The sequence below is a fragment of the Mytilus galloprovincialis genome, chromosome 11 (assembly GCF_965363235.1).
Source record: "Mytilus galloprovincialis chromosome 11, xbMytGall1.hap1.1, whole genome shotgun sequence".
Taxonomy (NCBI): Eukaryota; Metazoa; Mollusca; class Bivalvia; order Mytilida; family Mytilidae; genus Mytilus; species Mytilus galloprovincialis.
Window position 1 is genome coordinate 11,714,158 of NC_134848.1, and position 14,054 is coordinate 11,728,211.

Sequence of the window (14,054 nt, forward strand, 5' to 3'; positions counted from 1 at the left end):
AAATCTAAGGTCTATTATTTCGATTAAACGCAGGAATTAACAGGAGATGAATATTATGATTAAAGAAGTACACTAAAAATTCATCTTGTGATATATAGGTTTGAAATAAATTACCAGTGACAATTCAATGAACACTTGGTTTAACATACACTTTCTGGGGGGCCATAACCGACTTCACTTAACACAACTCTATGTTATTGCCTACATTAATTTCCCGTAAACTTTGGTAGGTAGTTGTCTCCTTTGCAATCATTTCTTATCTCATTATTTAAGTATTACCTGCATGAAACATTAAATAAAACTGATGATTACTTTTCTTGATTTGTAAAATATTAACATGATTAATTCCTTGTTTCCATTTTAAAGGCGGTCCATGGTTTAGGAAATCAGCAAGATATTATAGATGCAAGTGATGCAAAATCTAAATGTTTGGACTACAACGCACTTAAAGAACTTGTAAATGTTGGTTTCAGTATTCATCGTAATCTGAAAAGATTAAATATCCATGGTAATAAAATAAAGAAGCTAAAATCAACTGTCAAAAATATGGAAAAAGGTAATATTTTATTTGAAAACAACAATCTGTGTGCACGACTCTATATGTTTTGTCTATACGTTCAGTCGCATGTATTCAGACAGTCTGCTTAAAATCTGTTTATATTTGTCTTGTTAACTACAATCATGAGCGATACTAAGCAATTACAATGCATTGAATGAATAAAAACAATGAATATTTCAATCTGGAATTATTTTGGATTCTAAAAAATTGTATGATGAAAACTAACCCAACTTAATAAGGTAAACCATCCGCGTATGGCTAATGTTACTTCATTTTATATATTTTAGTATTAACTTACTCATTCATAATTTTCCAAATTCCAATATTACTTGCTTAAAGTGGCATACATTTCTTTTTCTTTTTCAATTTTCCAGAATTTAAAATAAATCCAGATTCAAATATTTTCTTGGATAGACATTCATATCGTTTTCATAAGTACAAATATTGACATTATTTTGATTATTGTTTTATTTTATTTTTTTATATCAACAAAAGGAAAAATAAAAAATGTTATCGATATATACAGCTATGAGAGAAATGGTCATACATTCAGTCCATACCTACATTTTGACATTGCACGCAATCATGTTTTTCTCTGTCTGTTTATGATATCTTCACAATAAATCATCTGGGTGTGTACTGATTGAAATTTTAGTCTATGATATATTACAGTTATGTGTTCATCTATTCTTCTTTCTTTCTATCTGTAATATATATACACATCCATTTGTCTGTCCGAGAGTCCATCCGCCAACAGTTCGTGCTATAGCGTACTTTTGGTTAATCGATACTCACGCAATTTAAGTACAGCATTATGATTGATCGAAGAAATCTCTCTTTTAATTTCCCCCTAGTCTTGCACTAACACCAGACGAGTATGTCTTATTGAGTTTCTTAAAATATTACATTCTAAAATAGTATTTTATCCAAGAGTTATACGAATTTGACAGTCAGGAAATCGACCTTCATATAACATAGAGGCGTTCTCAATTTTATGTGTTAGTGTCATCTACTATATCGTGTATGCTTGGATCCTTTGTAGTTGTTTTATTTGTGAATTTTTTACCTTGAAAATTGTTTTATGGATTGTCATCCAAGAGTTTAAGGATTTTTAACAGTTATTCACGATTTAATGTTTTTTTTTTGCATCTGATTAATTGGCTTAAAAATATCCAACCTTATTCTTGAAACTATTTCAATAAGCTTTTCAACGGTGTTTCATGGGTTCGCAGATATTCATTTCATTAGTTGTTTTTGACTTTAGACCTTATTTTAGTACACGTAACTACAAGTTATCTCATATTATATCTGTACGCTATGGCTTATGTCTTTTTGTTAGTTGTGTTAATGTGATGTATGTAGATTCGATAAGTGAATCCTTTATAAACAGATTTTATAGTTTGTTTTAATATTTTGCTGTTACATCACTTTTCCATGTTAGTTGTAGGGTTGACCGGCTATATTTTTTTCTCATTTGAATTTTTTACATTAAAAGTTTGTAATTTCGATGCCTTTCGAAGCTTTCTATGTGGTATAAAACATAAATTCGTGTACTGCACAGATCTTAATTCTGTCCTAATTTTAGAAAAAGGACAACTAAAAGAGAAAATAATGAAAATGGAAATTGAGCAAGAAGAAGTTATACCAAAGAATATTAGAGGTATACTATTAGTTCATGGACATTTTATAGCTAACAGAGACTGTTATAATATACAATAGTATCAATACTGTAAGAAATGTTGAAATTATTTTTAACATTGATTACATTTCGTATCAGTATGTGTTTGTAGAGAATATACATTATATATTAATAACAGGACGATAAGCAAACACATATATATTACTCATTTACGAAAGGCTGGTAGTTGACTCTAACAGCAATGATATAGATCACAGTTTTATAACTATGAAATCAAAAGAAAAAAGAAAAAGAAATAATGCCATCGCAAAAAGGGTTCTGTTAATTTTTTTGGACAAATAAACTGCATTTTATTATGAGGCAGACTTCATACAGGAACTGTTTAGGAAGAAATAAAAGAAGTTAGCAATATCCTGTAACTCTACTTTCCGCTATCCTACCGTAGTCTAAAATCGTTCATCTTGTCAGTTCGTTAGGTATTTGTGTTTGAACTTAACACACGGGGAAACTCCGCATTGACGTCACTACGCTACTTCCGGCGTAGAAAAACAATGTAGAATACGTTTTTTCTGCACTTTTGAATAAAAAAACATTTCTGAAGGTAAGTTTTCATTGTTGTTCTCAATTATTGCTAAAAAATGCCAAATTTCTAATGCCCGTTTCAATCCCGACTTCCGAATGTCTAAAAACATTCTAGAACTTCACAAAATCCCACTTCCGGCCTCCATTGCTTTGTGTACATTCCATTCACCGTCATCAATTTTGTGGCAGGCAATACAGGTCAAGCAAATCGTATTTTTAGGAATTTTAAAATGACATGCTCCTTACGTCTTTCGCGATTTTCCCGCGAAAAAAGCCCAACCAAAATGAAAGGAAAACTAATTGAAAAAACGATGCCCATGCCATAATTTTGTACAGGAATATAGAGTAGGTTAATGAAAAATAATTTACATTTATTTTTCATAGAATTTTCTTTTTATTCATTATAAAAAGATCGATATTCTGACCATCATGACTGTAGATAAATATTCATACAGAATTCCACTGATGTCAAAAGGGATGGCAAAAAAAGAGTTTTCCTGTTGAATAAAACCCAAAATTATTGCGAACTATTTTGAAGCAATATCCCACAAAGAAATAACGTAATTGCCGTAGACTGGAAAATCCCCTAATTGACAGTAGAGCAATTTGATTGGGTAGAACGAATTGACATCACGTGATTTTGACGCCATTGAAATTTAAATGTAAACAAACAAGGTCAGAAGGTTCAGTATGGGACAGCATCGTACATTTAGTTACTGACAAATAATTATGAGTTACCAAGCTTGACAATGCATGGTAATAAAAAATGAAAGCTAAGTGTACAGAAAAAATAAGAAAAAAATAGCCTTAGGATAACGACTTATCATTACACCTGGAATAAAGATGATGTTCTTTCACAAAATAATTCAAAATTTTGTGACTATGTCGAACACATTTATCCCATTGAACTTGCGATAAAGGATACAACAGATACAGTTTAGTCTGCCTCATATCTTGACTTACCTCTAGAAATTGACAATGAAGGTCGGTTGAAAACAAAACTTTTCGACAAAAGAGATGATTTTAGCTTTCCAATTGTGAACTTCCCATTTCTAAGTAGCAACATTCCAGCAGTACCTGCATACGGTGTTTATATTTCCCAAATGTTTTGTCGTGTGTACTATTGTTTGTCTGTTTGTCCTTTTCATTTTTAGCCATGGCGATGTCAGTTTATTTTCGATTGGTGAGTTTGACCATCCCTCTGGTATCTTTCGTTCTTGTTTTATTCCATTGTTTTCTCTTATCATAAGTCATGTAAGAAATAGGATAATTCAATTGTGCATGTATAATCCTTGTTTGGTCTACAAGTCATTGGCTTCATTTCAAATATCGGTGTTTTAGAATTTTTAAATTTGCTCACCCTTTAAGTGACCTACCGTGTGTCCCTTTTCAAACGTCTCCTTACTAATGCCGGGTATCAGCAAAAGTATCTTTAATATGTCTTCTGTGTATATACGCAATGATAGGCACTTATTTAAATATGAGTCTGCATGCCTCATCTTTCTGAAAATTATTCCAGAACATTATTAACGCTGATAGACTTTCATCATCAACACAATGATGGTCAGATATTACCTTATTTGCATTGATTCCTGATAATGTTATGTTTATTTGATACTTTTTGTAAAACCATCATCTTAGAGACTTTCATCATCAATGATGATCAGATAAGCGGTCGAGTCATTTCAGCCTTTCATTCTTGTTGTTATATTCTAATTGGGACTTTTAAATAATTGATTGCAGAAACACCACAACCTCATAATTTATGTTATTTTTTTCGAAGGATTTTACAATTAGTTTTTTTTTTAATAGTACTGAGCTTTGGTTCACTAAGGCATTGTTTCGGTGTCTTCGCTAATTACAGTAAGTTATAGTATGTTCATTGAGGACTTCCAAACTCATCGGATTAAAATGTTGATGTAGGACTAAACACTATGTAAGAACTGGTAAAAACAATCAAGTTTCTGATAAAATGCAAAATTAATGAGGAGAAAAACTTTGTGAATGGTAGACCAAATATGAAAAAAAGATGTGGTATGATTGCCAATAAGAAAACTCTTCACAGGATACAAAAAGACACAGACATTATACAACTTTAGGTCACAGTACGGCTTTCAACAATGAGCATAGCCCATACCGCATTGCCGGCCTTAAAAGGCCCCGATATGACCATGATGACAAAGGTAAAACAATTCAAACGAGAAATATTACCGCCTAATGTTTGTACAAAATAATGAACGAAAAACCAATACTTAAAATTGCAACAAACGACAATCACTGAATTACAAAGTCCGTTTTATGAAACAAAGAAGCTTTAAATATCTTTTATTTCTTTACGATAAGTATGTTTTTATTTCTGTGGACAAAGCTTCAATTATTCTTGTCTGCGTATGTAAATCGTACTACTACAAGTGTCTTATAAAAAAATAATGAATACATGAGTATAAGGTAATCCCGCATACAGAACATTTCATTTGACAAGGATGAGATTGTGTCGATTCATAAGACCCTCATGGCATCAACGAACATTAAATTGAACAGAGAATCGGAGGACTTAGCTTGTTTGTTTTGGATACAAAAGCTTCTCAAAATAATTCCGTACAAACAACGGTTCTTTTCTCATCTGCATGTTCGACCACATAATTGTACATTAGATGACAAAATGCTTTTGGCAGTGGAATAAATGTCTTTACTCGCAAAGTGGTATTAACCAAAGGTGGATTCTAAAAAATCTCTAAAGGATTTCAGGATAATTTTTGAATATCATTCTTTCTCGGCAAATTAGTTTCATCAACACTTTTGATTTTTCACCCCAGTATACCACCATTCCGATTTAAAATTTAAAATGTGTCTAAATGATTTATCCACAATGCTTTTCAATTTCAAAAGGGTAGCATACGCTGTAAATTTATTACTTTGGTATGCCATACAGCAATTTTTTTTTTTAAATTTTATTACATTTACAATAGTCAGGATTTTACATTACCCTTTCAGCACCACATGACTTAAGTGTTAAAGATTTTCAAGGATATAACAACAAAAGACTATTGTGTTACCAAGATATAAGCAAACAAGAATATAATTTTATGAACATCTCTGTTTGTCTATGTGTCTCTCCTTTCTTTCTCTCTCTCTCATGAGGTTAAAATGTGATGTGCATGTTGTTTGCTCTCTTTAATAAATAGGTCATGAAGATATATATTGATACCAACTGTTGTTAGACTTCCATTCAGAATAAATAATTATAAGGGGCCAAACAATTTTTAAGTTCAAAAACTGTGTTGTATTTTCTTGCATACTTCTAAGCTATAAAAAAAAACCATTAAAATAAGCTTTCGTCTACAAAACCTAGAAAAAAGTTTGTTTTTGTTCAATGTTCACATATATGGTTTTAAGACAAGCAAATAACACATTTAAAACAAGTCTGATTTCACTTGACAATCATAAAATATGTCCAATAGTTGTATCTTAACATCTACATAAAGAACATAATTTTGTGTTTTTGATTTCAATCTTGAATACAAATGTAATTGTAGGAATAATCCTATGTAAAAACTTATATTGGAAATTATACAGATATGTATCACTACAACCTTTCTGAAGTATACATAATTAATTCTTCCAGTCTTCAATGTTATAATGAAGATTATGTTAAACGTGAACTAAAAGGTACAGCATGCTACACAGATGATTACGTGATCACTATGATGGAGTTTCTTATTGACAACATATTTGTTGAATTAGGTGGTAGACTGGTTCAACATTTTTTTGGTATTCCTATGAGAACAACATATGCACATCTCCTTGCCAACATCTTCTTATTTTCATATAAGTCGGAACTCTTCAGACACTTTCAAAAACAAGAAGATAAAAGCAGCCAGATAATTTAGTTACACATTCAGATACGTTGATGAAGTTGTTTTCATTAATAATCCAAACTTTTCTGATTGGATTCCTTGGGTGTGAAAATGTGAAATCATTTACAAAAAAAACGTGCTCTGATAGTGTATGACTGTTCCAATTTATAAAATGTAATTTATATAACTCGTCAACTGTTCATTCTAATTAATTACGCATTATCTAATTGTAGACCAAATAAAAAACCACGTTAAAGACTGGGAAAAAAATGATAAAATGTTTGTGTCTACAAGAGCAAGTGAATACGTCCTTGAGTGTTTAAAGACCAACAGTTGTTTGACCTTAACTGCCCCATCAGGAGTGGGCAAATATTTTATAGCAAGACACACATCACTAGCTTTACAGAAAAGAGGGTACCAAATAATACCAGTGAGAAAACCAGATGATATCAGAGATTATTATCAACCTGGCAAACAGACAGTCTTCATCGTAGATGATATTTGTGGAAATTTCACTGCCAACCAACAGCAGATTGAAAACTGGCAACAAATGTTACCTGTAATAAATACAATTATTGCAGACAAATGTTGTAAGATTATTGTATCGTGTAGGTTACAAGTATATACAGATGATAAATTTAATGTATTAGAACCTTTTAAATCCTGTGAATGTAATTTAATGTCAGATAACCTATGCCTCACAGATGAAGAAAAAAATATTATGGCAAAAACTTATATTGGTGCAAGCTTGGACAATATTGATAAGTTATCACAAAATAGTGAATTCTTTCCCCTTTTATGCTATTTGTTTCAAAAGCAAAAACATGAAGATGTTAAAGATTTTTTCAAAAATCCGTTTATTGTCTATCAAAATGAGCTGGACAGTTTAAGTAGGTGTGGTGTTGAAGGGAAGAATAAAATATGTAGTCTAGCTTTAATAGTTCTCTTTAATAATCAACTGACAGACAAATGGTTGAAAGGAAAAGTGACAGAAAAACAACGACAAATACTGGAAGACACATGTGAAGCTTGTGGATTGAACAGGAGTACTTCCAAGGCAGAACTGAGAGAGGCCCTTCTCACTCTAGATGGTACATTTGTATATAAACAAAATGGTAAACATAAAACTGTACATGATAAATTGTTTGACTTCCTTGCTCATTATTTTGGTCAGAAAATGATAGAGTGTTTAATAGACCATGGTGAAAGTGATTTAGTCCATGAACGCTTCATATGGAGTAAATCACCAGATGACAAGAACAGTAACATAGACTTCATTATTGAAACATCAGATGATTTTTTAGATTTATATTTAGAAAGGTTTATAAAGGACTGGTCAGCAGGAACAGTGAGAGTTGTATTCGAAAATAACAATATGAAAATACCGTCATTCAGACAACAGCTTTTACAACACTTAAAACAACTGGATAAATCACTACAAAAAACTTTAGCTAATGCCAATGATACAATGTTACCAAAAGACCACTTTGGATCAGGTGATACCCCTCTGATAAGAGCTTGTTATCATGGTTATACTAGTATGGTACAATGGATGTTACATAATGATGTAGAAGTGAATCAATGTCGAGACGATGGGGTTACTGGACTGTTCATGGCAAGTCAGAACGGACATACTGAAATAGTAAAATTGTTGTTAGAGAGGAATCTTAATATTGATCTATGTGACGATGATGGCCGTAGTCCTCTGTTCATGGCAAGTCAAAATGGACAAACTGATATCGTAAAGTTGTTGCTAGAGATGAGACCTTATATTGATTTATGTGACGAAGATGGCTGGAGTCCTCTGAACATAGCAAGTCAGGAAGGACATACTGAAATAGTAAAGTTGTTGTTAACAAGGAATCCTAATATTGATCTATGTGACAAAAATGACTGGAGTCCACTGAGGCAGGCTAGTCAGGAAGGACATACTGAAATAGTAAAGCTGCTGTTAGAGAGAAATCCTAATATTGATTCATGTGACAAAAATGGTTGTAGTCCACTTTACTCTGCAAGTCAGAATGGACATACTGAACTAGTAAAGCTGTTGTTAGAGAGAAATCCTAATATTGATCTTTGTCAAAAGGATGGAGGTAGTCCTCTTTACATTGCAAGTCAGAATGGCAATACTGAAATAGTAAAGTTGTTGTTAGAGAGGAATGTTAACGTTGATCTATGTAACAATGACGGTGTTAGTCCACTTTGCATTGCAAGTCAGAATGGACATACTGAAATAGTAATGTGTTGTTAGAGAGGAATCTTAATATTGATCTATGTGACAATGGTGGCTGTAGTCCTCTGTTCATGGCAAGTCAAAATGGACAAACTGATATCGTAAAGTTGTTGCTAGAGATGAGACCTTATATCGATTTATGTGACGAAGATGGCTGGAGTCCTCTGAACATAGCAAGTCAGGAAGGACATACTGAAATAGTAAAGTTGTTGTTAACGAGGAATCCTAATATTGATCTATGTGACAAAAATGATTGGAGTCCACTGAGGCAGGCTAGTCAGGAAGGACATACTGAAATAGTAAAGCTGCTGTTAGAGAGAAATCCTAATATTGATCCATGTGACAAAAATGGTTGTAGTCCACTTTACTCTGCAAGTCAGAATGGACATACTGAAATAGTAAAGCTGTTGTTAGAGAGAAATCCTAATATTGATCTTTGTCAAAAGGATGGAGGTAGTCCTCTTTACATTGCAAGTCAGAATGGCAATACTGAAATAGTAAAGTTGTTGTTAGAGAGGAATGTTAACGTTGATCTATGTAACAATGACGGTGTTAGTCTACTTTGCATTGCATGTCAGAATGGACATACTGAAATAGTAAAGTTGTTGTTAACAAGGAATCCTAATATTGATCTATGTGACAAAAATGATTGGAGTCCACTGAGGCAGGCTAGTCAGGAAGGACATACTGAAATAGTAAAGCTGCTGTTAGAGAGAAATCCTAATATTGATCCATGTGACAAAAATGGTTGTAGTCCACTTTACTCTGCAAGTCAGAATGGACATACTGAAATAGTAAAGCTGTTGTTAGAGAGAAATCCTAATATTGATCTTTGTCAAAAGGATGGAGGTAGTCCTCTTTACATTGCAAGTCAGAAAGGCAATACTGAAATAGTAAAGTTGTTGTTAGAGAGAAATCCTAATATTGATCTTTGTCAAAAGGATGGAGGTAGTCCTCTTTACATTGCAAGTCAGAATGGCAATACTGAAATAGTAAAGTTGTTGTTAGAGAGGAATGTTAACGTTGATCTATGTGTCAATAACGGTTGTAGTCCACTTCTCATTGCAAGTCAGCAAGGACATACTGAAATAGTAAAGTTGTTGTTAGAGAATTCTCCTCGTATTGATCTCTGTGACAATATATATGTGTATAGTCCTTTGGGGAGGGCAAGTCACACAGGACATACTGATATAGTAAAGTTGTTGCTAGAGAAGAATTCTAATATTGATCTATGTGACAAAAATGGCTATAGTCCACTGAGACAGGCTAGCCAGGAATGTCATACTGATACAGTAAAGTTGTTGTTAGATAATTCTCCTCGTATTGATCATTGTGACAATATATATGGGTATAGTCCTTTACATACGGCAAGTTGTAAAGGACATATTGATATAGTGAAGTTGTTGCTAGAGAAGAATTTTAACATTGATCTATGTGACAAAAATGGTTGTAGTCCACTGAGGCAGGCTTGTCAGGAAGGACATACTGAAATAGTAAAGTTGTTGTTAGACAGGAATCCCAATATTGATCTATGTGACGCAAATGGTTGTAGTCCATTGGATATAGCAATTCAGAAGGGACATACCGATATAGTGAGATTACTAAAAGAGAAGAATTCAAATATTGATCTAGGTGAGGATTGACGTTTGGAAATATGTTGTTGGTTGGATGTTTTGTTTCATCTGATGCTTTTCGTCCAATTAAGTCTGTCGTTGTTTGATATTTACTGCAATTTATCCTATTCTTTCTTCCCATGTTGGATATTCATTTCATTATTCTGTCTATGATTGATATCTCTGCACTATATTTAATTACATTTGCCTAATTTTTTATTTACCTTGCTTTTCGTCTATGACATGCTTACTTATTTCTTTGATAAATACTGCTATTTATCAAATTACTTCTGACTCTGCTATTCTCCCCACGACGTCTTTGTCTGTTTGATATCTTTTGTTATTCATCATATTACTTCTGTGTCATTATGATATCGGTTGATATTTATCCCATCATTTTTGTCTCTGTTAGATATCTACTGACATACCTCCCTTTACTACTGTCTTGACTTTATAGCGAAGAACAGAATAGACATATTTGATTTTGATGTGCAGTAAAACCAATTTGTAGATGCAAATAAATATAGCAGGTACCACAGTCAGTTAATCTTGCAATTCTATTATTGTTTATTTGTTCTTCAATGTTTTCTAAAGTCAGACATCGCAATAAATCATTGCATATTTGTTATAATTTTTCATTGTTTTTTTAAATCATATTTTTCGTACCAAATTGATGCATGTTTCATTTATTGGTCATTAAAACCATTGTGTTGGTGCCAATTAATATAACTGTTCAACACTCAGTGAACATCGCAATGATATTATCTTTTTTTGTGCTTTGGTTTGATTATAATTTACCTGTTATTTTTCATTGTTATTATCTTATGTTTCATAAATCAAATATAGCAAAACCATTCTGTTGATGCCATTTAATATAACTGTAAATTTGAGGTTCTCTTTCGTGTCTGTATACAATATTTTTTGTTTGTTTACAATGCATTATGGTATTACTCTGTGTAAGCGGCTGTAATGGGACCTATATTTGCATACTGTATACGTCATTATATCTCTTGTGGTGAATTGTCTTATTTGCAATCTGACCATAGTTCATTTTGCAGTTTGTCTAAAGATTCTAATCATGTATACATATTTTATTATGATTTCTTGTTTTTTTTTTGTATTATGTTCTTAACAGTGCTTGTAGTAGGATTCTTTGTTCCATAATGTAATTTTATATTTCATTTAAATTTTGCTTGAAATGTTTTACTGTTTTAACTTCTTAAACATAATACGTATTAAATCAACATACGTTTTATAAAACTTGTGTTGTTGGATTATTCATTACATGGAGCGTGTGACTATAATATTTTCTTCATATTTTCATTTGATGATTTTTTTTTTCTTTTTTAACTATAAATGTTGCTTTCTGTCTTTCTACTCTACGTTTTGTACATGAAACACATTTACATCAAGCTTACACATTTTCTGATATTCATAGGGACTTCCGTTCTATTTTCCTCGGAGTTCAGTATTTTAGGATTTTACTTTTGCTTTCATTACTTGTCTTGTAACATAATTTACTTAATGGAGCGTGTGGTAGAAATATGTGTTTATACTGTCATTTTACCAATTTGTTTATACAATCAAAATTGAAAAAAAACTTTTACAAAAATCTGAATAATGATAGCCTTTAGTGTTCACACTTTGATGTAATAAAACAAAAATAGTAACTAATGCTAAAAAAATGTAATTAATATTTGATTCTTCTCTTACATCTAGGATATAAGAATTGTAGAAACATGTTAAGAAACTCATTATAGTGATTTGTTAAAAATTCTAAGAAGCTTATATATTACTTGCTTACATTTTCTTTAAACTCAAGACAGACCGTTTAATTAATTTTGTCTATTTGTATTAATGACATTCGGCCCTCTTTGAAAAAAGAGCAAGCTTTTGAAAAGACTTTTATAAGTTGATAGTTTATTAATACAGAATTTGAAAAGCAATCAAATAAATCTGTATCCTTTTTTTTTTATAGATATTTTTTATACATTTGTACAGTTTGTTTTTTTGGTGTGTTACATTTCGGTGTTGTGTCTCTGTTGTGTCGTAGTTCTCTTATATTTGATACATTTCCCTCAGTTTTAGTTTGTAACACGGATTTGTTTTTTTTTTTTCTCTATCGATTTATGAATTGTGAAGAGCGGTATACTACTGTTGCCTTTATATACTAATTATTGTTATAATTGATAAATACTGATTGCTATCTTTTTTTCATTGTCATGAAATTTATATATAGTTCATATTTGTAATAAAAATATTTAGTTAATAAACATTATTCAGAATGGAAATATTTATTAGCTTTATATATATTAAACATTGTTCTTACTTTTTTCTGTTATTCTGGATTTATTACTTTTCGTTTGATACCAATTTTCATTGATTTCGTGAATACAAGTAAACCACGAAAATAAATGTATAAACAATTACAAATTTTGTATAGGGTTTTATGAAGAATAAAGCAAAACCACGAACTCAAATATCCACGAAAATGCAAGTTTTCCTCTGAAAATTAGTACCGGAGAAAATAAATGAATCCATAGTATGTATCAATGTTCAAATCACTAGTAGAAAATGACATTCTTTTCACTTGCGATATAATTATGAAAATTACCTCCCTTTGATAAGTTCATGTCTATGTCAATTTCGAAAGTTCAAGATATTTAGATTTTTTTTATTATTATTTCAGTTAATTTTTTTAAGAATTATTTAGAAATGTCTGCAACAATTCTAACTTCTTTTGCTAACTGTCAAACCCAATGTTTTGTTACATTTCTGAGATAAAAGATTCAATTATTTGTTTGGAATTGTAATCATCAAAGTGTTTTTAGCGTCAATTTTGAAAGTATTTGATAGATAAACTTAAGAAAGACTGTTAAGTCAAAGCTGTTATCTCAAACGCAGATTGAATAATAATGTATTGATTGTGTAATGTTTTTTTATGTTGTAAATAGTGAAATTATAAAGAAATAGTCCAATTGTGTTTGAAGAATGTCTTAATATGAATTGACAATCAGTTATTTCATGATAGCAGGGGATATAAGTTTACCAAAAAAAAAATAAAAAAAATAAAGTAAAATTTTTTTTTTTAATATAATGTTTGAAAGTAATGTTTAGTTGTATATTGTGTTGTATAACATGTAAAAAGTTGGGTAAAAAATATTCCAATCTTTTATGATGAAGGACTAAATCTGATTTGGTAATCATCATGGTCATGCAATTCGTAATTGTCAGGTAAAACAATTTGAAAGAAGAAGCGTGTTAGTTTGTTAAAAGGAGATTTGAATCTATGGCAATGCAAAGGAAATGATTAAGAAATTAAATATTGGTTTAGGAACTGCAAAATTACATTATATAAAAGAAGTTTTATGAAAATGAAAAAAAGCAACTAAGGCTATGCTGAGAATGTTCACTCCTTTATTTCCAAGTAACAAGTTTTTTAAAAAGACTGTTATAAATTGATAGAATATACATAAGGGATTTCAAAAATTAGACAAACAGTCCATATTCTAGTTTTTGAGATATAACGAATTGAAAATGTAGCTGGAAATGATTCTAACTCAATTTTCAT

General features: G+C 31.1%; 1 protein-coding gene across 1 annotated transcript in view; it reads left to right on the plus strand.

Moving 5' to 3' along the window:
• Positions 1 to 10,513, plus strand: part of LOC143052029 (uncharacterized) — a 106,415-nt gene extending 95,902 nt beyond the window's left edge. The window contains exons 4-8 of the mRNA XM_076225004.1: positions 367 to 556; positions 2,145 to 2,219; positions 6,871 to 8,290; positions 8,498 to 8,785; positions 9,091 to 10,513. Coding sequence (XP_076081119.1) covers positions 367 to 556; positions 2,145 to 2,219; positions 6,871 to 8,290; positions 8,498 to 8,785; positions 9,091 to 10,513 — 3,396 coding nt within the window. The remainder of the gene's footprint in view (positions 1 to 366; positions 557 to 2,144; positions 2,220 to 6,870; positions 8,291 to 8,497; positions 8,786 to 9,090) is intronic.
• Positions 10,514 to 14,054: the final 3,541 nt, after the last annotated feature.